The sequence below is a fragment of the Puntigrus tetrazona genome, chromosome 5 (genome assembly GCF_018831695.1).
Source record: "Puntigrus tetrazona isolate hp1 chromosome 5, ASM1883169v1, whole genome shotgun sequence".
Taxonomy (NCBI): domain Eukaryota; kingdom Metazoa; phylum Chordata; class Actinopteri; order Cypriniformes; family Cyprinidae; genus Puntigrus; species Puntigrus tetrazona.
In genome coordinates this window covers 30,531,969-30,559,468 of record NC_056703.1, presented here as the reverse complement: position 1 = coordinate 30,559,468, position 27,500 = coordinate 30,531,969, and the positions used below count along the sequence as shown (strand labels likewise).

The 27,500-nt window shown below is 38.7% G+C and overlaps 5 protein-coding genes across 6 annotated transcripts in view; 2 read left to right on the top strand and 3 right to left on the bottom strand.

The window, feature by feature from the left end:
- Nucleotides 1-9,807, bottom strand: part of LOC122345421 (3'-5' RNA helicase YTHDC2) — a 16,546-nt gene extending 6,739 nt beyond the window's left edge. The window contains exons 1-20 of the mRNA XM_043239539.1: nt 9,650-9,807; nt 8,892-9,048; nt 8,203-8,293; nt 7,858-8,057; nt 6,929-7,122; nt 6,691-6,857; nt 6,504-6,606; nt 6,278-6,434; nt 5,616-5,723; nt 4,497-4,645; nt 4,275-4,410; nt 3,731-3,857; nt 2,787-2,852; nt 2,528-2,706; nt 1,992-2,088; nt 1,715-1,802; nt 1,547-1,627; nt 885-967; nt 695-800; nt 147-266 (exon numbers count right to left, since the gene is read on the bottom strand). Coding sequence (XP_043095474.1) covers nt 147-266; nt 695-800; nt 885-967; nt 1,547-1,627; nt 1,715-1,802; nt 1,992-2,088; nt 2,528-2,706; nt 2,787-2,852; nt 3,731-3,857; nt 4,275-4,410; nt 4,497-4,645; nt 5,616-5,723; nt 6,278-6,434; nt 6,504-6,606; nt 6,691-6,857; nt 6,929-7,122; nt 7,858-8,057; nt 8,203-8,293; nt 8,892-9,042 — 2,403 coding nt within the window. The 5' untranslated portion in view covers nt 9,043-9,048; nt 9,650-9,807. The remainder of the gene's footprint in view (nt 1-146; nt 267-694; nt 801-884; nt 968-1,546; nt 1,628-1,714; nt 1,803-1,991; nt 2,089-2,527; nt 2,707-2,786; nt 2,853-3,730; nt 3,858-4,274; nt 4,411-4,496; nt 4,646-5,615; nt 5,724-6,277; nt 6,435-6,503; nt 6,607-6,690; nt 6,858-6,928; nt 7,123-7,857; nt 8,058-8,202; nt 8,294-8,891; nt 9,049-9,649) is intronic.
- A 1,957-nt stretch (nt 9,808-11,764) lies between these two features.
- Nucleotides 11,765-13,176, bottom strand: LOC122344901 (single-pass membrane and coiled-coil domain-containing protein 3-like). The gene is made up of 2 exons (XM_043238525.1): nt 12,962-13,176; nt 11,765-12,585 (listed from the first exon to the last, which is right to left on the bottom strand). Exon 2 carries the CDS (start codon nt 12,565-12,567, stop codon nt 11,893-11,895), a length of 675 nt encoding a protein of 224 aa, XP_043094460.1. The 5' UTR covers nt 12,568-12,585; nt 12,962-13,176; the 3' UTR covers nt 11,765-11,892.
- Nucleotides 13,177-17,028: 3,852 nt separating this feature from the next.
- On the top strand, nt 17,029-18,972 carry LOC122344973 (single-pass membrane and coiled-coil domain-containing protein 3-like). 2 transcript variants are annotated; one of them, XM_043238655.1, is made up of 3 exons: nt 17,029-17,191; nt 17,283-17,322; nt 18,158-18,972. In XM_043238655.1, the coding sequence occupies exon 3, from the start codon at nt 18,177-18,179 to the stop codon at nt 18,855-18,857; it is 681 nt and encodes a 226-aa protein (XP_043094590.1). In that variant the 5' UTR covers nt 17,029-17,191; nt 17,283-17,322; nt 18,158-18,176; the 3' UTR covers nt 18,858-18,972. The 2 variants fall into 2 exon arrangements, with proteins under 2 accessions (XP_043094590.1, XP_043094588.1); XM_043238653.1 differs by having other exon boundaries at nt 18,143-18,972.
- A 2,581-nt stretch (nt 18,973-21,553) lies between these two features.
- Nucleotides 21,554-23,635, top strand: LOC122345715 (single-pass membrane and coiled-coil domain-containing protein 3-like). The gene is made up of 3 exons (XM_043240129.1): nt 21,554-21,741; nt 21,895-21,933; nt 22,834-23,635. The coding sequence occupies exon 3, from the start codon at nt 22,853-22,855 to the stop codon at nt 23,516-23,518; it is 666 nt and encodes a 221-aa protein (XP_043096064.1). The 5' UTR covers nt 21,554-21,741; nt 21,895-21,933; nt 22,834-22,852; the 3' UTR covers nt 23,519-23,635.
- A 1,847-nt stretch (nt 23,636-25,482) lies between these two features.
- Nucleotides 25,483-27,284, bottom strand: LOC122345125 (homeobox protein goosecoid-2). Its single transcript, XM_043238954.1, has 3 exons — nt 27,077-27,284; nt 26,006-26,226; nt 25,483-25,584 (listed from the first exon to the last, which is right to left on the bottom strand). Exons 1-3 carry the CDS (start codon nt 27,282-27,284, stop codon nt 25,483-25,485), a joined length of 531 nt encoding a protein of 176 aa, XP_043094889.1.
- Between the last annotated feature and the right edge of the window lie 216 nt (nt 27,285-27,500).

Sequence of the window (27,500 nt, the reverse complement as noted above, 5' to 3'; positions counted from 1 at the left end):
CTTTTGAATCCAGTTGATAAAGCAGCTCTTTACATGCATAAAAATCATCTGATTAAAAGGGTGACTTAGATCTACACCACTTCTTTCAGTTGATTTTCAGTCCGATTTAAACATCGATCTGATGACAAACAGATGATTTGTCTGACCTTCAGCATCTGTACGGCGTGTTTGACCGTGTTCAGGTGAGGAGGCTCAGGAGCTTTAGACAGGAACTCAGCGATCGGACAGGTGACCGGAGCCAGGAGTTTAGTGTGCAGACACAGCTCCTGAAACACACACACACACACACACACACACACACACACACACACACACACACACACACACACACACACACACACACACACACACACACAGAGACACACACAGACTTGTCATCTATGACTGATGCACAGGGTTTCTACACAGTTTCCATTTCAAAATTCAAATTTCCAAAACTCTTCATTATGTTCAGGTTTATATTTAGTATACAGTACAGTTATCTGCACACAAAAATCAGTTTTGTACTTTGGAGATCTTAATTAGTTTTATATACCCCATTTCCTTTGTGCATCACTGCCATCTTACTACGAATACAAAAAAAAGCATGCCGTTTCCCTTTTTTAATGAAAGTAAAGCTGTGAATCAGTAGTGTATAGAGTCATGGAAATAAATGTGTGTGTGTGTGTGTGTGTGTGTGTGTGTGTGTGTGTACCTGGAGCGGCATGCGCAGCAGCTGAGGAACCTGGTGCTCCAGCATGTTGTTGAACCTCAGACGGCTGAAGAGATGGAAACAGATGCCCGGTCTGCAGCGGCCCGCTCTAAACGACACGTCAAACAGAGTCTCATCAGCTCTACAGTCACACGCTCATCTCGCCTGACGCGCTGGACGGACGCGGACTCACCTGCCCTTCCTCTGCAGAGAGCTGGCCTTCGAGATCCACACCATCTTCAGCATGGTCACGTTATTCAGAGCGTCGTAGGCTTTCTGTTGAACACAAGAACGGCTTCATTCTAAACTTCTACAAAATTAAAACTGGATAAAAATAAATAAATAAATAAAAAATAATAATAATAAATAAATATATATATATATACACACACATACATACACACACTATAATTATATATTATTATTTTTTAATTGTCATTTTAAAGAAATGAATGCTCTGCAGTGAATGGGTGCCGTCAGAATGAGAGTCGAAAGAGCCGATAAAAGCATCCCAATAATCCACAGCACTCCTCCAGTGAAAAATCTTGCATCAAAATCCAGACACATATTTAGAGCTGTTTTGGTTTGTAAACAGGAGAGAAATCTGCACAGACCAGGCACTGATTCAGACCAGAACACTTTTTCACTGAAGGATGAGTTATTACGGATTATGACTCTGTGGTTTCTAAATGCTGGATTAGATCTTCTGTCTTCTCCAGATGTGGATCAGACTCTCATTCTGACGGCACCCATTCGCATCCATTGCTGAGAAAAAATAAATCAAACTCATGGCCAGAGGAAATTAGCGGCATGTTTTAATTTCTCACTGAACTACTTCTTTTCCAGCAGACCCACCTCTTTAACTTTGCCGGAGTCGATGACAAAAACGACGTCGTTGACCGTGATACTGGTCTCTGCGATGTTGGTCGAGAGAATCTGGTGAAAGAGACGAGATCGTCCGGTTTGTTCACATTTAAAGGAGTCTCTGTGAAGTTTATAGAAATAAGAGAAACAGATACGCACTATTTTGCGAACACCTTTAGGCATGTTCTTCAAGACCTTCTTCTGGTCTGACGTCTGCATGCTGGAGTGCAGTATGAACACCTGGAACCTGCTGACGGGCAGTTAGTTCATCAAGAACCAACAAACACCACTATTAAAGCTATTTTTTAATAAAGGTATCTGACTGCATTGACGTATGCATTTGACTGCGAGCTATTCTGAAGAAATGAAACAATCCTTCAGCCTCTGAAAGTAAACACAGACATTAACATGCAATGATTCGAGTCTTTAGACAGACCTTTGCTGGTGATCTGTAAACCTTTTATCATCAAAGAGGATGCGATCTCTCAGAGAGACAATCTCATCGTAGCCAGGCAAGAATATCAACACTGCGCCTGAGAATTAAAAAATATCAACCGGATTAATAAACGTTTAAAAATGTTCCGTCATTCATTTAAGTACGTTATGAGAATAAAAGTCAAACTGTTGAAAGCACAAGAAAATATTCAGGTCAAACCTGGAAACAAAAGACTTACTTAAAGAATTAGTATCAATTTAAAACAATGAGAATGATCTAAAAAAATTGCAGTTACTGAAAATAATACTTTTGTAAGCAATGCATGTAAAATACATCTAAAGTGTCACAGCAATGAGAGAAAAATATACTTTGTATTACAGCAATAAGAACTGATCAGGAAATGTGTTTAAAATGGGGGATAAAAATCTTATTAATAAAACGTTTAGTGAGATTCACTCCTTTAACAGCTTGGCAGGAACTCCAAGACTTCAAAACAAGATGGCCGCCGCAGACATGAAGTGGAGCGCAGGTCTCACCCTCGTCAGAGCTCTGGAAGATGCTGGAGAGCAGATGAAGGATGAGATCCAGGTCCACTTTCTCATCGTCGAAGCTGTGATGGTACGCTTTGAGCAGCTCCTGGTCCTCAGGATTCAGCTCCGACGCGGCCGTCTGGACCAGAGACGCCTCGTCCAGGTGACCCGCTTCAACACACCATCTGCACACACACACACACACACACCTTACCGACACACCCTCTTGCATGCTCAGTAAATAGAGAATGTGTGAAATGCTCACATGTGAGACTCCAGCAGATCTACAGCCTCAGTTTGATTGAAGTGTTTGGCCCAGTCAAGAGCAGTCCTGAAACAAACATTACATTTACATTTATTCACTTCTGAACAGTTCAAGCGGCACACTTCATTACTGATTGAGTTACTTAAGGAAGGAGCAGTTCAAACCTATATTATAAACGGCTACTCACTCTAACTCGTTTCACAAAGTACCAAATTAACTGAAATAATATTATATCTTACAAGTGGATCTGAAGGAAAAATTAAACATTTTATGGTACGAACACCTAAACAATGCATGGTAGACTGAGCTGTTTTAATATTACGTTTAGTTTTAATTAAACATTATTTAACCATCATTTTTACAGTTAACCATCATTCACAGTTTTTCCTTAATGTTTAAATATTTATAGCAATTTGATTCGATAGTTTCAGCTTGTTTAGTTTTAGTTATTTTAGCATGTGAAAAATGCACTTCTGAGCTGTGGCAACAAAAATGGAAACATCTCTGTTTCAACAGTTTTGGAAGTGTCTAAAAGAACTGCACACATATGTACAAATCACTGGTGTTTGGTGATGGTTTTCACCAAAGTCAAAGACCCGTCTAGTTCTTCCGCTCGGACTCCATCAATCGTTTCTTATACACAGATGCATCATCATTATAGCAACTCTTGCTATAATATTAGAAGCACACAAATCCCTAGAATATCATTACATGCTTAGATTAGTACTCATGGAAATTACTGAAGTAGTAAAACCTGTTCATTAGAAGGGGGTGCCAATACTTTTGTCCATATAACGCCACATGACTCTGTGCTTGTTTATTTTCATTAAGAGTGAGTTTTTTATGTCTTTAGCCTTAATTAACAGTAATAAGTCTGCTGGTTGACATCCGTGTGTGCTGTTAAACCCATGCCTGTGGTGTGTTTTGTGTTTCTGACTCCTCACCAGCCGTTGGAGGCTTTGATGTTGACGTTTGCGCCCATGCTGAGGAGCTGCTCCATCTGGCTGAGAAAACCTCGTCCGGAGGACACCATCAGCGGCGTGGCGCTCGTCTCGCTGTGTCTGAAATCCACTGAAAGACCACAAAACATGAGAGAAGACGCACACTACACCTCATTAGGTTTTACTGCATACCTGCCAGGACCAAGGAATAAGCACAAATCAGTCCAATTTCACCTTCAACATTATAACATAGTACCAACTTACTCATACGTACATTTTACAGCATTAGTTCAAAGCTTTTTATTCCTTGAGAAGGTTTGGCATGTACTGCTCCTGGTATATATCCAAAATAACCCATACTGAATCGAATCGGATCCTTTTAAATCTGTTTATTCAGCAACCACTAGAAAGAATTTCTCCTGATTTTCTCTGGCGTTCGAGTGGAGATTTATTACTGATCACTGACGAGATGCATACGTCTATGGAAGCTTTTGTCTTATCGCGATTTCACTACGATTTCCCGTGCAGCCCCATCCTCCAGCCCTACCGCTGATGTTCTCGTTCAGGATCAGATTGAAGAGCTGCACGAAGGCGTCGGCGTCTTGGTTCAAGAAGATGTTGGAGATGCAGGCGTCCATTTCTCTGAGCAGCCAGGGCTCCAGCGTGGACACGTCCTTCTCGCTCTGCGCACAGACAACAGAAACGCTTTAAAACCAGACCAGAATTCAGCAAACACCCCCGAGGTCACAAGAACACGCAAAGACAGTACCATCTGACTGAAGACGCTGTCGCCGCCGTCATCCAGAAGATCGTTCTCCTGCAGGACACAAGAGTGTGTCTTTTCCCTCGGAGCGTCCGGCTGTGAGACGTCTAGACGGGCGTCACACCACTCCGTCAGAGACGTCTGCTGTCTCTCCTCTGAACACACAGAAGCAGACTTCTTTATTCTAACCGTGTCACCTGACGGACATGTAGCTGCTCTGTTTGATCAGAATTACAGTAAAAGCTGCTAAATATTCTTTTATATATTATATAATATATATTAAATGTAAAGTATCTGTTTTCTATGACCGAGTTTTAATGCTATATATATATATATATATATATATATATATATATATATATATATATATATATATATATATATATATATATTAGTTTATATTATTATATTTCAAAAATAAAGTCAAAATATTTTGACAATTAAGTCAAAATTATGTAATATTTCGAGAGCATATTATTATTATTATTATTATTATGTTTATTTCCGAATAAATATATATTTATAGAATTTATATCCGTATAAATTCCCAAAACATTTAGACTTTTTGTAATATTCCCACTTTACATTCGTGATTTAAACGTATCACTAAAACACCATGGTAGTTTTCTCTGTGAGTCTGTTAATAGTTGAATTTTCAGCATCATTACATCCTTCGGAAATCATACTAATATACTGATTTGCCTGTTGATTCATATTTTCTGGAAACTGTGATACGCTACCTTCCATTCAAAAGATTTCAATAAAGACTTTAGCAATTTTATTCACACATGATACATTAAAAGTGACAGTAAAGACACTGATAATGTCACAGCCATTTCTATTACAAATAAATGCAACTTCTATTCATCTGTGAACCCCGAAAAAAACTAAATGCATCAAGGGTTTACACAAAAATATCATGCAGCATAACTGTTTTTAACATTGACAATAATCAGAAATATTTGTTGAGCAGTAAATCTGTATATTATTACGATTTCTAAAGATCATGTGACACTGAATGATGCTGAAAATTCATACTTTAACACTTCTTTTAGACAAATAACAAAAATCTTAATTATCATCCCACACTTCTGACCAGGAGTGTGTTTTATTCTTCAGCGTCACCTTTCTGCGCCTCTTTCTTGTATTTGGTCATGTCTTTGTTGGTGTAGCCGGTGGTCCGCAGGATATCCTCCAGAAAGAGCTGCTTGACCTCATACGGACAACCTTTGACTTCAAACGGAAATTCAACGTCATCGTTCAACACTCCAAACATCACATTTACATCTGATGTGTATCAGGGTCATACTTAACCTTCATACAGTCCAACTCAATTCCTGAAGATAGCAATGCAATTCGTAGAAAATATAATGAAATGTGATTTAGGATAACTTCAAGATAATCGAGATTGAATCTATTTGGTAAAAATCCCATCTTACAAAAGACGAAGCGCCATTTAAGACAAAATTGGCTGATGTTGACCTAAAAAGCAAAATGTTTGCTCTTCACCATTCCTACTTCTCACGCCTCAAATACATAGAACATTACCAACGTTTTAACCCAAGTTTCTGAAGCAAAGAGTAAAGAAAATAATGCGTAAAATGTATAAAGTAGTACTGACCTATCTACCTTTTCTTAACTGAATTTTTAAACCAAAAAAAAAAGATCTAAGCAAATCTCCCAGGTGACCTATTGAACTCATAAAAGATCTCATAAAAGTGAGGAGTTAATATCTATGCAACTGGAAACGTATTGTAAAGCGTTTCTCCGTCATAAAGATCTCTCACTGTGAATAACAGGACAGGCTCCGAAGTATCTGACGAACAGGTTGACGTCCAGAGCAGCGCTGGACAGGATGAGCTTCAGCGACGGCGTCTTCTGGACCAGCTCCTTCATCTTCGTGAGCAGGAAGTCGGTCAGGCCGTCTCGCTCGTGCACCTCGTCCTGCCGGAGGAGACGAGATTAAGACGCGGGCCAGAAAGCACACGGAGAAGAGTCTCGTGCGGCGCTCACCACGATCACGTGCGTGACGGTGGACAGGGCTTCGTCGCCGGACATCAGCGTCCGCAGGAGAACTCCGCTCGTGCAGAACGTCAGCAGGGTTTTAGGAGACACTCTGAGGACGAGCCATTACCCACAATTCATCAGCACGACTGCAGTCGGTTTGGAACACTTCGTTGTCATTACATTAACTCGGCACCTGCTCTCCAGGCGGATCTGATAGCCGACGGTCTGTCCGATCTTCTCCCCGCGCTCCGCCGCCACGCGCTCCGCCACAGCGATGGTGGCCAGCCTCCTGGGCTGAGTGCAGAAGATCCGGCAGGGCAGCCCGCTCCGACAGCAGTCGTCCAGCAGGAACTGAGGGATCTGAGAGAGGATATCAGCGTTTGGAATAAACGCACGTCGGCTTTGTGAAATGTAGGATGTAATATACAAACCTGTGTGGTTTTTCCTGAGCCGGTCTCACCCAGAACCAGCACCACCTGGTTCTCCCTGATGGTGTGTATGATCTCCTCCTGGCGTTCGTAGACGGGCAGCGCTCGCCGGAAACAGTCCAGCTCAGACGGGGTTCGTTTCTGAGGAACCTGAGGAATCCCGTGACTCAGACGCCCGCTGGTCCTGCTTTTACTGTCTGGAGGAATCCACCAAACAACTTATCAACAAAACAGAAATTACATTTCTATTTTTACGTACAAATGGAAGAGCGTACTTAAAAATAAGCACCGATTTCTTGTTCGTGTTTAGTGGTCTAATAACAATGCCTTTTAATTTCAGTTTATTTTTTGTCCATTTTTATTTTTCTGAATTCTGTTCATTTTTCAGTAATCCAAAAGCACATTATATAAAGTTATGAAACTTAATTTAATAATTTATTAAAATGTTAAAACAACGAATCACAATTTAAGAACTATTTTTTTTTTTTCATTTTACATTTTAAGCATTAATGGTTTAATTAATGATCAAAAAAAGCAATTTCCAATAACAGTGCCCTATCAAATGTTTTATTTTTCAGAAATTCTACTGACTGTTTAAATGTTTTCTGTATTTATGACCTAATATTAAATTTGATATTACCAAGAAATGATAAAAATAGTGCCAATCAACCAATCTTACAATGCAAACAATTCAATTTGAATATTTACTCAAATTAAATTTTATTTTGGGTGTTTAAAATGTCAACTAAAAACTGCTACACTTTTTTTTAATTACTATTTGATTTAAGAAATACATTCTGATGTACAATAGCATCCTACGTTCTACAAAAGCAAGATATTTAGTATAATAATTTATTATAATTTAGTCATAATTTCTTCATTTCATGGCAGACTTTTATTGTGGCGGGCTGTGGTGACGATCTCGGCCTCACCGCTGGCGTCGGGGGAAGAGAAGACAGCTCTCTCCGTGCACGGCTGCAGTTCGTTGCGCTCTTTATTGGTGATGGGGAACCTCTGCAGCAGGCTCTGCACCATGTGTCTGGAGTTATGAGAGAGGTCACAGGTCATGATGGAGCGAGACGCCTCCGTCCCGTCCTTCTTCCTCACTGTAAGATAGCGGCTGGAGCCCTTCCTGTGACAACAGTTCACATATTCTTCACATTACAATTATAATTTACAGTAACATTAGTACTATTACTGAGTTATTAAACTGAACAACTATTGTTTTCAGTAGAGCCGACTTGTGTTTGTCGGCTGTGCACAAAAACCCAGCTCACCCTCTGCTTTTTGAGACGTAACCCAGGGACTGAGCGAGCCGGTGTATGAACGCTCTCTCTGAATTTGTCAGCGAAGAAGGGAAATCCAGCTCTATGAGACACAACAACATCTTTAAACTCTTAAACACTCAAACCGAGGTCAAAGTCGGCCCACCATGACGCCTGATTTGACTCGCCGTGATAACATTTTGACTAAATTATTTACACTTTTGATTTGTGTAACAATAATAATATATGACAAACACAAAATAATCGGTGCTGCCGTCAGATGACGATGAATTGCAATTAGTTGCATTCAAAAGGAAAGTTTTTGTGTACATAATATATACTGTACGTGTGTGTAAGTATATAAACACACACACATGCATGTATACATTTTAGAAAAATATGTTATGCTTATTATATTTAATACATGCATATACATGTAAAAACATGGAAATATTTTTTTTTTAAGTATGCTATATGTTTGTGTATTCACATACATTTTATAATATATATACATATATATACATATATATATATATATATATATATATATATATATATACACACACACACACATATATATACTGTATATACATATACACACACAATATATATATATAAGGCGTCTATGCCTTAAAATTATTAAAAAATGCAAACTAAATAACGATAAAAGAGTTTTTAGCTGGCTCGACATGAGTTCAAACCTTTCTCATCGCTGTACTGGAACCTCTCCAGAGCGATGTTTACAGCGATTTTGACCTCTTCATCAATCCTGATGTCTTTGAGTCCTCTGGCTTTCAGAGAAGCGTTCTGTTTAGACGAGTTTGCGTGTGATTTCTGGGCTCCGCGGGACATCTCTCCCTGCATGCAAGAACAGAAAGTCAAAACAATGGATCATCATATTACAAATATTATCCTATTTAATGCACTATAAATAATGCACAGTCAGTGCAGTACATAACTTTCTGTTCCAGATTCATACACGTTATTATTATTACTTGTTAAGCCTCGGTATGTTTTTTTTTTTTCAGATATGCATACAGGTACATGTATATGGCGAATAAAGCTCTTTCTGATTCTCACTAAAAAAAAAATTATTTAATCATTAACATAATTTAGCGTGAACTTCAAAACATAGCTGATATCTTCAGTGCTGTATTATGATACAATCCTATAAATGTTCACTTACATGACATTTAGAAGAAGCAAAAAACAAGATATAAACATGAAACCACACAAAAGGCAGAGATGCTTCAAAGCACCGAAAGCTATTTAACGCTAAAACTAGCATTAGCTCACTGACACCGGATCAAACCGCTTAAAGGGAGCGTTTTACCTCAAATCTTCTTTAATGTTGTGTTTTTAGCGGCTGAGTTCATTCACTGAGCTTCACGAGTACCGTTAGCATCGTTACACCGCTTATCTAGAGAACGACAGTGAGAACAAAACCTCTTCGTCTTACGTGTTTGGAGCGTCTGAAGAGAGCAGAGAACGGCGTGAAAGCAGGCGGCTGCGAGGAAATCAACTTTGATTGGGTTTCTGTCACCGATTCGACGGGGTTTGTGTTTCTGTCGGAAGCGAATCGAAACTGAGGCGGCGCTGCTGCTGCGCATGCGCGGGGTCCGGCTCGAGCCACTGACGTCACAGGCGTGCGTCATAGAGCGATAACTGTAATTAGGTTTATTACCTTCATAAACATATCCTTATTGGTAAACAAAGTGTAGAAAGCAAGTAGATACCACCCAGTAGATAATTTTGTTGTTAAATGTAAACACTATATTGATTTGAATTATAGATGATGACTGGAACTTTATTTCGTTTATTTTGGTATTGCTCTCATGTTATTTTTTCCCCTCAAATAAAAGTTAAGAAAAGGCTGCTGCATTGTACATTAATTTTCTGGTTTTTGCTAATTCTATATTCATACGTGTAAGTACAGCAAAACCAATCCTTTATTTTTTTCTTGAGATGTTAAGGATAGAAATGCCAGTAAATGTTGACCTTGTGGGGACATTTTTCGGGACCCCATGAGAAAACAAGCCAATAAAACAGAAGGTTTAATTTTTTTTAAATCTAAAAATGCCAGTAGTTTCCTGTAAGAGGTAGGTTTAGGTGCAGGGTTGGTGTATGACGAAAATAATGTGTGTTTTTTTTATCTTAAACCACATATGCAAAAACAAATGCACAAAATAATGTTTTCGCAACAGTATATGACCCCTTTAATTGTTCATAATTAATAATAATGACAATAATAATAATGCATTTTATTTAATGGCACCTTTCAAAACACCTAATATCACCTCACAAGCAAATTATTATTAAAGAGATGTTCATGAATTTGAGATAAAACGTTCTTAGAGATAAATAGTACATTTGATATTAATAATAACAGTTCGATGATCAGCTCCTGGTTTCTTGAGTATGGGGGTAAGAATAGATTTATAAGATGAAGGAGCAGAACCAGAGACAGGTGAAGCATCAACAACTTTAATAACTAATGGCAACCTAATAATTAATTAGATCTATTTATCAGAACCACTATCTTTGTAGTTGTCGGTAGTGAGTGTACATTTCTAACCTTAGACTCAAAACAGTCATAAAAGGATGACGAAAGTCAGCGTAGTACCTATCAGATGGCAAAGAATCAGGAGATCGCAAAATATTGTTTACCACTTAGAAGAAGTCTTTGAGTTCCAATTATGTTGCAGTAATAATTAGATCTAGCTTTGAACAGGGCGTTTGTAGTCCTGAATATGATCGGCATACATCTCTTTATGAACAGTAAGGCCAGACCGGACTCTCTAAAATACGGCCTTTAGTTTTAAGTTCATGCAGTTCAGGCGTAAACCAAGGAGCTGAATGAACGAATAAAACAGTTTGAGTTTTCATCTAAAATCATGTTCAGTCTACCACTGTAATATGAAACCGGTTTATCAAGAGTAGAGAGATCAGGTTACTGGAAAAGATGGCGAGAGTAAGCATAGGCCTTCAAGATCATCATCTAGTCTGTGAAGCCGCTTCTGTGATCAGTTCCACAGCCGCTGTTTACTGACGAGGAGCGCTGAACCACGCTGATGATGAAGGTGAACTAGCGCAGCTCGTCGGCGACCGATGGCTCCGTGTAGGAGGTGCATCAGTGTTTTTAATATTCCAAAATGCGACATGCATTTACATCGAAAACTGCCGGTTGGGCCCAAAAAGACCCCTGGAGGTGATCTGATACGGACAGATCAGAAACAGTACGATCATTATGAGCTGTAATGTACACCGAAACGTTACACAATGTGTCCGGTTTCACCGAACGAAGACTTTATAATTGTGAATTATGACCAAATAATGTGGGCCGAGTCAAACAGATGGACAAGAGACTCTTATTTGACAGAAACTGATTTCGGATGGACAATTTTTTAAATTCAAAGTCAAGTGTGTGTTAAAACGTGATATTTGTTGGACTGAGCACTGCGGACCCTTCAGAACCTCACATTTGTGAATGCAATAAAACATCGAGATATCGAGCTTTTGTGTTCTCTGTATGTCATATTTGTATTACAGAAGAAGTGGACAATCACTCGTCAACTTTTAATTGAAGAACTGCAATTTATTTAGCAGTAGGCTGTTTCTTTTTACATTGTCACTCTGAGCGAGACTTTTAAGCGCAAAGACGTGACAACAATTAAGAATTCCAGCGCACCTTTCAGAAACGTTTCAAGCCAGCATTTCATCTTTCTCTATTTCAATTTTCATTCTGACGTAGGTGATCTTATCCTGATACTGTTCAGACGCCGGCCTGAACTCATCCAGGACCTTGTCGTACTCTTCGAGGGCCGTCTTCAGTTGATCACGCTCGAATTTCCCGATGAAGTCCTTCACGATCATGTCGACCCCCAAGAACACCACCGACAGCTTAACGCAGGCGAATTTCCCCGCTACAATTATAGCGTACGTTTTTATGACGTTCGCCAGAGTGGTCACGTTATCGATTAAATAACCGATGAAAACGGCAGCTTCCACGGTGGCAGCGCCGCCAACTTCCTCGAAAGCCTTGGAAATCTCTTTAAAGGCTGCAGAAGACAGAGACATTTTCCTCAGTTTCTCGTACAGGCCGGGCTCCAGCTTGTCTTTCAGCTCCCTGTCGATCCTCTCGATCACGGCCATTATGTTGCTCACGCTTCCCACAATCAGACTACAGTTCTCCCGGAGCGTAGCGCACTCGATCAGGGAGATGTGTTCGAAGGAGCAGCTCAAGTACTTGTTCATGGCGTCGGCCAGTTGGTTGGTGACTCTGAAGTTCGTCTTCATCAGATCTCGAAGCTCCTGCCCTTTGCGGATGAGCTGCTCCCTTTTCTTAGGGTTGTCAGGGTAGAAGATGTCGCTCAGCATTTTTCTTTATGTCAGGATCTTTAGGGAGAGAAGCAAGCGTTATGGAAACTAGAGCTAGAAGAGTCAGCAAGAATGAGAAGGATGGCCTTTAGACGTGGTCCCTAAACACTGAGCAGAATTTATGGCATGTTTGGGACATTTTCTGCTCTTCGGTGTGGCGTAAAGCACTGAAGAGCAGAACAATCAAACATTAAAACGCATTAAACATTCATTTTTTTAAGCCGGTGGCATTTTATTCAAAGCCATCAATCATGCAGCCGACCACACGAGTATTGAATACCTTTATATTAGCAGCCGTGCTAATGTTTTATATATTTCCACATGAGAAACAATAGGGTTAACCTCAGATTTCTGTGAGAATGTGTAGAAGTTACAAGCACTTTAAACTACTTACAGCCTGGTGCAGAAGACTCCTTTCCTTAAAATGAAAGCTAAAGGTTAACTAGTTGATTAATTAATTGTAGCAGTGGAAATATTGACCAAGGCTTCTGGATAAGAGACGCTCTTCAGGTCGTGAGACAGCATCTAATGTAGCTCTCGTTCTCCTGGATATTTAAAGGTAAAAGGGTGACCTCCCCGGTGAAGCAATCCAGAGCAGAAACGCCCCGCTTACCAGCTCTCTTCTGCTTTCCACAAACTTCCGGCTTTTTTTTGTGTCATCGTTCAGTGAGCTCTGATTCGTTATGATTTAAAAAGGATATGCTAACTGCCTGGTCGTTTGATCTCAGTAAGATAAAATACAGACGAGCTTGATTTATAAGAATCAGAGAATGAGCAAAGCAGGTGTCAGGAGAAGAGCTTCAACTTGGCAGATTGTTTTTAAAAAAAAAGCAAGAAATGTTGATTTTTAACACTCATTTAGCACAAAAAGCACATTTTTTATCAAAAAGACACACCCATTGAAGGGCTGGCCAGATAAGCACACACACACTTGTACAATCATAAGTCTTTATTTATGGTGCAGCATGTTATTAAGAAAAAATATGTTAAAAATGATAAAGGTGCAGGTGGTTTTCTGCTAATACAATATCTGTTAAGTAGTGTTCCTAAAACACTAAATGAATGTGTAATTAAAAAAAAAAACACTTAATATTAATATTATTTTTTACAGATTTGTCATAGAGCAGGAAATGAAGTCCTTAAAACTATTTTTAGAATGTGTTTTACTTAATACTAAAAAAGAAAAGCGCATGAATTGTAATTAAAATATCGGATTATGGAGATATCCTTTTACAATTAAAATGCAGTTTTTTTATGGACAAATCTAAATATATTATACTTCTCACCTAGATGTGAGTAATCTCATTGTGTATCTTTGGCAGTAACGCAGTTTCGTGACTTCTTCTTCACAAACACGACAGATTTAGTTGTTGTTTTTCAAGGCGTTTGCGCAGGCTGTGAGGAAACAGCGGCGATCGAAACAAACAGCCTTTTCCGAGGAAACCAGCAGTTATTGCTCAAGAATATCATCCTCATCGTTTACTGGAACAAATCACAACCTTTTACCGGGTTAACCTAAAAATGTCATTTGCTGAATAAAGCTTTTCTACAATAACAACTTCAGCCTTATTTTTCGAGCGGGACAGCAGCTCTGCTCGTGTGCTTTCTCAGATATTTCTTTTGGATACTTTTTAACCAGAAAAAGTGACGGACTGCAGCTTTAAATGAATTCAGCGCCAGGCCAGCAGAGGGAGCTCTCGCCTCGGACCCCGCTCTTCTTCTTCTGCTTCTTCTTCTCCTGTGTCTTTTCAGTATTGTTCAGACTCCACCGAGCGTCTTCTGCTCTTTTTCTGATTCCGTCTCACTTCCATAGCCTTGTTTTCGGCCCATTGTTTGACTCGGACTGCCCTTTTCGGTCCTGACCTCGGGCTGTTAGCGGCGTTTCGTGTTTCGCCGCCTGCCCTGACCGGCACACGATTCTGTCTCTCTTGGATGCAACTGTTTGCCTGTTTTGACCACGTTGTGTTTTTAATAAAAGCTTGGATCTTCAACGCCTGTCCGAGTCCGGCCTTTACATCTTCCTCAAAAGAAATCCCCTTCAGAGATCAAATTAAATGAACTTCACTGAAATAAAACTGTGAAGCCTGCACAAATACTTGAAATCATAAATAAAAAGTATATATATATATATATATATATATATATATATATATATATATTTTTTTTTTTTTTTTTTTTTTTTTTTTTTTTTTTTTTTTTTTTTTTAATTTAAAATTATTATTTTTTTGCTTCCTTGTCAGGAAAGACAACTTAAGCATTTTTTTGAATTTCCGCCTAAATTTTAGATTTTGGACCCCTGAGTTTATCCAGATATTAATATTATAAACACATTCGTTGGAAGGACCAGACAGAGATATCATTATCAGAAGACCTAAAATCTTTCTAATCATCTCAGCTGTAATAAGCCATATGCAAAGATATAATTGCACGATATTTTATTGTAAGAGTCTAAAATTGCATCACCAGTCAAGAAAAAGCATTCACGTAAACTGCTATGAATGATGTTTAAATCATCTCTTGAGCTCCTCTACTATGTTTACACACACTAATAATCATCAATCATAATTAATCGTTAATAATAATCAATCTGATGTGAACCTTAACATAGCATGATATTCCCGTATATGTGCTTTACATGTGTCTGTGAGCGAAGATGGAGTCAGTCAAAGGGCAGGACGTCAATGAATCTTTCTGAAGCAGAGCTGCTGTCCCCTGAAAAATAAGGTTGTTATCGTAGAAAAGCTTTAATTCAGCAAATGACATTTTTAGGTTAACCCGGTAAAAGGGTGTGATTTGTTCCAGTAAACGATGAGGATGATATTCTTGAGCAATAACTGCTGGTTTCCCTCGAAAAAGGCTGAAAAAACTATTGGACTAATTAGTGGATTAATTCTTCTGTAACATCACTAAAGTTACATGGAGTTCATTGTGTTCCTGCACTGGGCTGAAGATAACCAACATAAGACCATTTTTTTAGATAATTTAGTGCACTTTTAATAATTTGGCACTGGTAGCGTGTTTCTTAACTGTGTATCTTGTCGGGTGATTGCTGAGAGGAAACTGTTTACAGTAACGGAATTAAAGCAATTAATCACTAAAATGATTCAAACTAAAATATTAAGCAGCCCTGTGCAGGACATGCATGCCCACAAGTTACTACTTCATCCCCTCCGTTCAATAAATGATGTGCAGTTTCTAGTAAATTGGTGAAATGAATTAGTAGGACTTTTTGGGCTGTATGGCCAGCTCCCGAAATTTGCCTCGATTTCAATAAAAAAATGAGTAAGTAACCAGATGAGGATACATGTGAGCGTGTGTACTGTCATTCTTTACACTTCTGTATATAACATGTCTCAATGAAATAATCTCTCAGTTGTAAAAGAGCAAAAATAGCATCTTTCTGATCAGATATTTTTATTACACTCCTGATTTTTTCTTATTAACCAGCAAAGCTGGGCAAGCAACCAAAAGATTTTTTTAATCTTATAAAATATCCAAAATGTGAGCAATCCTTTCGTGAGTCAGCTCCTTTCTGATTGGATATTCTTTTGCTTCCCGTGATAATCTCCAGATCTTACATGCGTTGAATATTTACGATTCACAATCACCTCCAAATCAGCCCGATTATCTTGTGGTGTGTACCCAACAAAATATTAGATATTCTGCGAGTGATTCAATAAATGAGTGTACGTGAAGTTCATCTCTGACTCTATTAAATAAGATTTAGGCTTTAATGATGAACTGATAATATATGTGCAGAAATGTAGCCATTAAGTGAAACTAACTGAAAAAAACATATAACGCGTGGGAAAGAAAAATCAAAGAGTGAGATCTTTTTATTATTTAAAAAAACTGGACAAAAGAGAGCTTTGCTTAAATTCTTGCCCGAAAAACGATTAAAGCTTGGCTTTGGGTTGATGAGCGACGAGTGTGTTTTTGGGCATGGTTCACGTTACACACCTGACGCCATTGAACTTAATTAGCTGCTAGATATTCTCCCAGCGGACACTTTCCAAACTTTCTTGCTTTTTAGCCTTTTGTTGCTCCGTGCCGACCTCTCCTTGACCCGTAGCAGGCATCACGATTGAAACCGTAGGGGAAATCGCTCATTTAGTAGCGGAAATCTTCACCAGTTTGCACGTCAGAATCACTTCTACATCTCTTGAGGTTAGAAAGTGCAACCATTGAGCAACAAAACAGAAAGACCGAGAGATATTCTGGGTGTTCAGTTTTTAAATGTCTTCCTATGTTTATTCCTCCTAAGGAATATTAGGAGAAACATCTGAAATGCCGTAAAATGAGAGAATCTCGGTCTTAGAATGTTTTTTTCCCGTGCGAACATGCTGTTTAATAAATAAGCAATATATGTTTCCCCATTCTGTGTAGTTCTGATTAAAATATGCGCTTTTTTATGCACACATCATATAACGAATCAGACCAAAAAGCCGGAAGTTTGTGGAAAGCAGAAGAGAGCTGGTAAGCGGGGCGTTTCTGCTCTGGATTGCTTCACCGGGGAGGTCACCCTTTTACCTTTAAATATCCAGGAGAACGAGAGCTACATTAGATGCTGTCTCACGACCTGAAGAGCGTCTCTCATCCAGAAGCCTCTGACTGAAACGCTTGGGTTAGTACTGTAACTTACCATATTTCCACTGCTACAGAAAGAAATTGTAATTTTTTTTTTAATGGAATTGTCTCTTTTGCATTAATTCTAGGGTAACGAGAAACGGAAAGACCTTCTGTACCAGACTGAAAGTAAGTAGAACGTCAATATTACATTTGATGAAAAAATGGATTTTCTCTGGTTTCACAAACAAGGAGGATGCGAACCAGTAATAGCTTTTTTTAATAGGAGTTTTGGTAAAACCTGCTTAATTATCTAATTTCACTACGGCCTGGTCCTGTCTGTGAAACCAAGGCCTTTATGTTCAGAACATAGTAACTACAGTATGATACTGTAATCTTTACTTTAATCTTTAATCCTTACTCCGAATTCTTTACTTTTTCTCTCAGGTAAGCGTCAAAGTGAAAACATACACCATTCTTGGCAACAACATTTATCTTGGCTTTATCTGGTTGTGAAAAATGGCAGGGGACCTTTAACAAAATGATAACTGGCATAGGCTTCATGAGCGTGCAAACTTCAAAATATATTTATTTGTAACTCCCTTTCATTTGGCTCCAAATCTCATTTGAAAACAAAACAGTGGATTGCTCAGTAATGTTTAGACCTTAATCACATCACATGTGTGTTATATATATATATGGATGCTTAGACGTAAGTTAGCATTTTAGATTTGTCTCAAAATATAAATCACATGGACCAAAGGACCAACTTAAACCAGAACCTGATTCAAAACCTAACCGAGGAGCATATGCTGTCTTTTTCTCGTTGTTTTTTTCTTTACAGGGATGTGTCTTTGGCTGCAGTGCATTTCTAGATTAGATCTAGGCCAATTCAATTTTTTTTTACAAACATATTTAATAAAAACGTGCTTGTAATAATTTTACAATGCTTTGAAGATTCCAATGAGGTTTTAAAATTGTTAATTGGGTAATGCCTGTTCCATTATAGTTTCCTCTTCTTTAGGATCCTAATATAAAGAACCATGTGGAGTGACATCTTCTACCCTGAAAATCCTTGGAGAAGGGAGCAGCTCATCCGTAGAAGTCAAGAGCTTCACGATCTGATGAAGAACAACTTCAGAGCCACCAACCAACTGATTGATGTCATGAACAAGTACTTGAGCTGCTCCTTCGAACACATCAAATTGAACGAGAGCGCGACTCTTCGAGAGAACTGTGACATGATCATTGGATCCATTCATAAGATACAGGCAGAAGTAGAGAGGATTGATGTAAAGCTGAAGGAGAAGTTGGAGCCCACTCTGTACGAGAAACTGAGAAACCTGCCTTCTCTGTCTTCTATAGATTTTAAAGCCATTTCAACTGCATTCACAGTGATTTGTGGCGTTGGAACTCTTGGAACCTCTGCTTTATTTATCCATTTAGTGAGGAATGGAACTATTCTGGCAAACGTATCACGTACGTTTCTTAAGATTGGAGCAACTACGTTAGGCACTATTGGGCTGGCGGTGGTGTTCTTGGGGATCGATATGATTATTGAGGCCATCAAGGGGAAAATTGAGGGAGATAAACTTAAGGCGGAGCTGGATCAGTATGACCAAGCTTTGCAGGAATTCAGACCGGCGTCTGAAAAATATCAGGATAACATTACCTATGTCCTAGCAAAAATTGAGATTTTAAATGAATACAAAATGTTAGGTTGAAATGTTTGCTGCATTCATGCTTAAAACATTCAGGAATACAGGAGAATGGAAGTAATGTGAAATGATTTGTTGAAAAAGAAAATAATCATGAAATAAAATTCTTCTGATATGAAAAGGTCATAAAGCCACGGGTGATTGTGCATTTTTCCTTTAATACAAATATAAGACTTGAGAAATAAGTACTGTACGTGGGATCATTTCTGCCAAACTCTGTTGTAAGAAAGTTCAGTGCAGTACTGGAGGAAGAGACTGTTTGGAATTACTTTTTAATTAACTTGATATATAGGCTAATTAATTAACTGGTCAGACTACATTAGAAAACTACAGCTAATTGTTTTAATACAAATTTTAACCGTTTACTATGAATTATGCGGCGCATGAAGGATCACTGTTAAACATTAAAAAAATCTTAACTGTTCTACTGAAGAAAAAAGTCATGACCTCTGTGATGGGATCAGTAAAATAATCACAACTTTGAGCTCGAAACAGTGCTCAGAAATTACATTTGTGATATAATTTAGTTTAAACATTTGTTTAATGAACGTAAAGACTAAACAACATGTTTGCAAACACATACATCTTTAAAATGATGTGCACTTGCGCATAGTTTTTCAGGTGGCTTTGTAACGTTATTTTTGGATATGGCAACGTGATATCGTGCTCTACAATATTTCTATGAATAAATGTCTGGCAAAGACCTTTTTTGCAATCGCAACACCGTAAATAATGATAACGGAATGAACATTAATTTTCATGTTATTAAAGAACATATCGTTTTATATTCAATCCCAGGGAAGCATCCACGTGAGTAACTGCACATTTAAATGCTGACGAATAAACACTATCATTATTTCTCAGTTTCCGTTATTAAAGGTTCACTTTTCATTCATGAAGGGTCATATGATTCATTTAAAGGGTCCTTTTTAAAGGGTCATATGATGCTGCTAAAAAGAACGTCTCGGTTACGTACCGGACCCTGGTTCCCTGATGGAGGAACGTCTTGCTTGGAGCCCTGATTAGCTCTGAACAGAAAACACAGATGAAATTTAGCAAGTGTTTAACTAACCCTGAGCCCCTCTCGTCACGCGGGTATAAACAGGTCACAAGTGGAATCAATAGATTTGCTGAAGAGTCGGAAACCGAGTTTCAGCTCTCAGAGATGGTTGGAGGTTGGAGCAAGGGGACATAATGAGTCCGTTCTCTCCATCTGGGAACGTCTCGGTTAGGTACGTAAGCAGCAGTATGCTCATCAGTGTGCTGGATCTGCCCCAGGTCTGCCAGTCTCCATCTGCCTTCAGGTTCTGAGTCCCAGACTCCGATTGGCCCTTCGACCTGTCGACTCCAAAATGGCTCCTAGCTCCCTCCTCTCCATCGTGGCCCATCAGTCCACCAGCTCCGCTGGGCTCCGCCGTCCCTCCTGCTCCGCCCCGTCAGACTCCTCCTTCCCTACTGCTCCACCTCCGTCAGGCCCCGCCTCCATCAGGCTCCGCCTCCATCAGGCTCCTCCTTCACTCCTGCCCCATCAGGCTCCTCAGGCTCCTCCTTCCTCATGCCCCGCCTCCGTCAGGCTCCTCCTTCCCTCCTGCCCCGCCTCTGTAAGGCTCCTCCTTCCTTCCTGCTCCGCCTTCACTGCTACCATCAAAAAGAAACTGATACAGGTATGGAACTACTCGGATGAGTTATTGCTCAAGAAAATTATGCTTTTAATTTCCTGTCAAGAACAAATCACACCCTTTTTTATTGGGTAACATAAAAATGATTTCTTATTTGGAAATTGATTTTAGCCATATCACTAAGGCCAGAGCAGCAATTCTCTTTAGATTTACTGACTTTGCTTGCAAACACGTGTCATGCACATGTACTTAAATATAATGCAGTGTTTAGGGTTCATATAAACAGAATCTGATGACGTTTACCATGCACACGTACAAAAAAAACAAACAAAATATGGGTAACGTTTTTTCTTTTCACCATCAGTCATCTACTACATTTCTTATCTTTCGAACGACTGTCCTGCTGAGTTTAGCTCCAGCTCTAATCAAACACACCCAAAGTGACTAATTGAGGTCTTCAGGATCGCTTGAAAATTAAAAGCAGGTGTGTTCGATTAGAGTTGGATTAACCTTGACGACCGGACAAACTGAATACAAACACACAGGACTAAATACACAAGGAAATCACTAAATTAACTAGACACAGGTGGAGACAATATATAAAAACATCTAATGCTCTATTGTTAAGTGAAACATTGAATTATTAAACTGTTACAGTGAGTGTTTTGCTTATTAACTAGTAAAACTACACATTTTGAAACAAGTTTTAAGCATCGTAAACATTGCTATACCAGTAGTTCATCTCATACAGATTTCACAGGTGTATTATCTGTTATTAAATTACACACTGAATTTAGTTTTTAGGGATACTACTTAACAGATAATGTAATAAATAATGTTCTTACAGTGTACCTAATGGCAATAATTGTAGATGCAAGCTAACAACACGCTTTGTCATAATTTAACAAGTGAAACGTCATAAATTAATAATTTCTCCAGCTCTCCCGGCTGGGTAGAGTTCAAAGGTTTCTGATTTTTCATCAGGCAGTTAGCAAATACTTTTTAAATCACATAATGAATCACAACCTTGAACAATTGAACGCTGACAAAAAAGCAGGAAGTTTGTTTCTGTGGGAGAGAAGTGATCCAGACGAGAGGGTTTGTGGAAAGCAGAAGAGAGCTGGTAAGCGGGGCGTTTCTGCTCTGGATTGCTTCACCGGGGAGGTCACCCTTTTACCTTTAAATATCCAGGAGAACGAGAGCTACATTAGATGCTGTCTCACGACCTGAAGAGCGTCTCTCATCCAGAAGCCTCTGACTGAAACGCTTGGGTTAGTACTGTAACTTACCATATTTCCACTGCTACAGAAAGAAATTGTAATTCATTTTTTAATAGAATTGCCTCTTTTGCATTAATTTTAAGGTAACGAGAAACGGAAGAAATTGTAATTAGTAAACTACCTTGTTTTTTTGTTTTTTTTAAGGTAACAAGAAAGGGACCGCCAAGTCTTCCGTACCAGACTGTAAGTAGTTTAAAGTGCTTATAATTTTTACACATTCTACACATATTGACTTTTAATGAGAAAATTGACACTTGGTGTTAATTTTTAGACACTATGGGCATGGAATTTCATCATATATCAACTCACACGCTCTATTCAGACACTAATAGTTTTTCCATGTCGAAATATGTGAAAAAAATTAATCTTGCATGGCACGCCGATGTTAAAACTCATGCATTGACATGGCAGTGTATTCATGATGCGGTCAGTTGCATGATTGTTTGTGAATAAAATGGCAAATGCATGGAATTGAGAGGAAGATGAACATGCTGTTGTCTAGTGTATGTCCCATGGGTCTCATTCAGGAAACTAAATACATGAGAAAAATCTGAGAAAACTGTGTAAAACAAACCTTTCCAAAAACTCTCCTCAGGATTCACAAATAGTTAAACATGCATGATTTCCAGTCGTTTGTGAATAAAGGGCTCATGCGTCCTCATTTACAATTAGCTCACTCTCCACCTATGAATTACAGCGAACTCAAATTGCGGTTCCAGTATATTGCGTAGTGCGAAAAAGACTAATAGGCCATATGCCTAACAATAATGTTTCAATACTGTGTGACCACCTAAGAGTTTTTAGTCAGCTGGAAAAATTTCAGCCTGGATGCCATTCTTGTTACAATGTAACAAGTACATTGAGTAACAAGTTCTTTAAAGATCCATTTCTTTAGCCTGGTTTACACATTGAATTTTTTTTAAACATTAAAAGTGTGTCTACCTCCCAAACAACATTAGGGAGACTGTTAGGAAAATTATATGTATTTTGATTCGGTTTCGATATTCTAGGTACTATCAACCATTTAATTGCTTTGAAGGCCATTTAATAATAGTTTCCTTAAAAATGGTTTCTCCTCTTTAGGATCCTAATATAAAGAACCATGTGGAGTGACATCTTCTACCCTGAAAATCCTTGGAGAAGGGAGCAGCTCATCCGTAGAAATCAAGAGCTTCACGATCTGATGAAGAGCAACTTCAGAGCCACCAACCAACTGATTGATGTCATGAACAAGTACTTGAGCTGCTCCTTCGAACACATCTACCTGAACGAGAGCGCGACTCTTCGAGAGAACTGTGACATGATCATTGGATCCATTCATAAGATACAGGCAGAAGTAGAGAGGATTGACGTAAAGCTGAAGGAGAAGTTGGAGCCCACTCTGTACGAGAAACTGAGAAACCTGCCATCTCTGTCTTCTCCGGACTTTAAAGCCATTTCAAAGGCCTTTGAAGCAGTTTGTGGTATCGCAACCGTGGGAGCTACTGTTTTAGTTAGCTATTTAATTGAGAAAGGAATTATTCTGACAAACATAACAAGAACGTATGCTATAATTGCAGCAGGTACATTAGCCAGTGTTGGGCTAGCGGTGGTGTTCTTGGGGATCGATATGATTATTGAGGCCATCGTTGGGAAAATTGAGGGAGATAAACTTAAGGAGGCCCTGGAACAGTATGACCGGGCTTTGCAGGAATTCAGACCGGCGTCTGAAAAATATCAGGATAACATTACCTATGTCAGAAGCAGAATTGAGGTTTTAAATGAATAAAACATGAGGTTAAAATGTTTTCTTTTTGTGCTTGCTGGAATTTTAAACCAATAATCATTACATGTTTGTGCTGAAAAGGACAATAAATGACAGTTCTGCCATTAAAGGGTCATCATACATGATTGTTGTCTTCTTCCCATAATACTACTATAACGTGAAAGGATACCAGAAACAGATGCTACCGTCTCTCACTAATGACATCATAAGGAGACCTTGGAGTTTGTGCAGTGGTAAATGCTGTAAAATGAAAGAAAATCAATAAAGTAATAAATAAACGCATATCCTAGCGTAAGGAATGGATGGGACGAGAACAAAAGCATAGGAGGAGTGTTTGCATGTTCGTGATATTATCTATCAAATATCAAGTTATTTGAGTTAACTGATTGTTTGCTTTTAATCTAAAACCATGACGCATTATAAAAAAAACTGCATGCATTAACATTCATTCACATTTTCACTTGCATTTCTATTCACGGCTGTCATTGTTCTGTCAATAATGCACGCTCTATCAAAGATCAGATAGATTTGTTAATTACTTACAAAGCCCTGAACGGTTTAGATCCTCAGCACTCGAGCGAGCTCTTATCACGATATAATCCTCCACATTTGCTGCGTTCTCAAAACCGTCCATTTGATAGTACCTAGAATATCGAAACCGAATCAAAATACATATAATTTTCCTAACAGTCTCCCTAACGCTGTTTGGGAGGTAGACACACTTTTCATGTTTAAAACTAGATCAATGTGTAAACCAGGTTAAAGAGATGGATCTTTAAAGAACTTGTTACTCTTACATTGTAACAAGAATGGCATCCAGGCTAATATTAGTCTGTTTCTTTCTTATTTCGTGCTCACGATCAGATGGCGCATCAGCAACTAGAGATGAGCTAGCATCGTTCTCTTAGTTAACTCTGATAATCATGCTCCGACTGATATGATCCCAGCACAGTTTTCATTGCTCCCTACACTAAGTTTACTTCACTTTGGATCATTTCATTCACGGTTTGCGCTGTGCAACGTCTTCACGCACGGATGAGTTGTACGCATGCGTTCACTTCGAACTGGAACTGTGGCAGAATATAAAGTGCTGGAACTGGGATTGAGAGCCGAGACAGATCCCCAGTGAAGACCTTGTCACTGAGAAAGTCAGAACCTCTCAGATGAGTCCTCTACACGATCTGACCGGCTCTCCACTGAGCCTGGTTTCTCCCAAGGTTTTTTTCATCTTCTGTGATTATCTTAGGTTTGATTGCACGGATACTATTAACTGAACCGAGCTGGACGATGCTCTTAACTCAATAATGACATTACCGTCGCTCTATTCTCCTATTTGATGCATGCTTTGGCACGATCTGTATTGATAAAAGTGCTATGTAAACAAAGATGCAATGGACGGATCGGACGCACAATTATTTGTAATATTTAACTTTCAAATCCCACAACCGACAAGCAAACTGTGTATAAAGTGTCTCTAGTAAACCCAAAAAGATTACAGCATTACATATCATTTTGTATGATAATGGGTTCTATGCCTTTCTCAAGATATTTGTCTTCTGTCACATGAACTAGAGCCCCACTGAACTAATTTCTATCATTACTGGCTGAAAATAACGCTGAAGAAACATTTTTGACAGGAATATTGGCTTGCATGTAAATTAATATAAAATATTAAAAAAAACCATGAAAAAAACAGTTTTGAGATACTGAGCTTCAAAGTTCTTGCATTTCATAGACATGTGTAGATAGAAACAATTGTGTTCTCTAAATAAAAAAGGCCAAAAATGTACACCGTTTACAAAAGGAACATCACACGATGTAAAGAGGATTCTGTGAAAAGCTGCATTTGGACAAAGATGCCAGGAAGAACCTCAATAGTATTTGAAATGTCAGTAAAACAGGAAGTGAGTGACGTCAGATGACTTGTAGTCTGTTTGCAGCAGAGGAGTGTGATCCTGATGGGTTTATCAGTCGCTGTGAAGCGCTGTGCTCCAGTCGTCTGCTCCTCGCAGGCTGAACGGAAGACGCTTCTGTCGCCGCCATTTCGCCCTTCGGTTTTTAAACCACACCTACAACAAACAAACCGCTATTCACTAAAGCGACTTCTAGCGTGTCTTGGGCTTGCGGCTGCACGGAAGAGAACGTCTTTAAATACAAAGAAATAACGGCACATTACGGAAATCAGAATTGAATGAAGAAATAAAAATCATCGCAAGATACATACGGAGAAATCTGGCAACCTTGTAACTCTGACAGTCTCGTAGTCTTGACTTTATGTCTTTCAACTCAGACGTTTATGTCACAATACTGACTTTACATCTCGGAGCTTAGACTTTATATCTTGCGATGCTGATTTGACATTTTATGACTTTACATCTCACAGTCTTCCAGAATAAGAACCAGAAGGTCCTCCGCTGAACGTTTATTTTTAGGACGGGAACAACTTTAAATCAAGAGAGTAACCTTTGAAAAACACGTTTTGTGGATCACCTCGACTCTCTCCTCTCTCAGGTGTGTTCTCTGGGCCAGCTGCTCGCGGGTGTTGATGTCTGGATACTGGTTCTGTCTGAACAGGTCCTCCAGAGCGTCCAGCTGCTCTTCTGTGAAGATGGTGCGGTGGCGCCGGACCCTCCTCTGAACGTGACTGAAGCTTTCCCTGCCGTGAGCTCCGGCCGCCGAACACGTCTCCGTGAACATCCGCTTTCCCCAAACTACATGACAGGCTCACAGAACATAATCACATACTGAGAACCAGAATATTTTTTAAAACTAAAACAGGTATTACCATAATGAACTGATATGATGTGAAACAAACTAAACAAATGTTATCTGAAACTAAAAGGAATATAACAAAGTAATACTAACTATACACACTTCATACAAACTATTAATTTGTATTTTATACTTGGTTATTTTCATAAGCAGAAATATTGTTGCAAAAATAATATATATATATATATATATATATATATATATATATATATATATATATATATATATATATATATATATATATATATATATATATATATATATATATATATTTATTTATATTTTTTTTTTTTCTGCCACAATATTTCTGCTTATGAAAATAACCAAGTATAAAATACAAATGAATTTAAGAAATGAAAAATGTAAACATATACCAAATATAATCTACTATAAATTACAAAATGACACAAACAAAAATTACTAAACCGAAAAAAAAATGACTTCAAATGTTAAAACTCAAATAACACTAAAATAAGACATAAAAACAATTCAACGACTTAAAATAATATAAAAATATACAGAAATAAAATAAAATGCTTTTTTTAATTCTATTTTATTCTATTATACTTAATGCGTAAAAATAAATAAAACTAAAAATAAATTAATAAAAAGCTAGATATATATATATATATATATATATATATATATATATATATATATATATATACTAGTATAAATGGGAAAAAAATGCACAACACAAATAGTTGTCATTAGTTAAAATATAATAATATCCCGATGATAGTTCCTTCACGTTAATCTCAATGCCGAAGAGCACTTACGGCGTTTCACTTCCTTCCGTGTTCATGGATCTCGCCGCCGTGTTCAGGATCTCTCCGCAGCGTGAACAGAAGCAGCAGCTCGACCGGACGTCCGTCTGATCCACCGCCTCTGATTCAGGGGCCCCTTGCTCCTCGCAGGCTCCGGGGCCCGAGGGCTTCTCCAAGCTCTCCGCGCTCAGAATGCGCTCGATGGTGAAGGCAGAGCTCTTCTTGTCCATGGCTTTCGCAGCCGCTTCTGAGCCAGAATGGCATCGGGTTCAGAGCAGAACGCTCATATAGAGCCGGATCGCTCTCCTGTCTGTGTCAAACCCCCATTTACCAAATAGATTAAAAGCGAGGAGACAAAACGTAATCCCTCTATACAGCCGGGGAAAAAATGTTTAAAGTGGCTGAAAAATCCCGGCTAATCTGGGCAGTTTTGTGAAGGTGTTAGT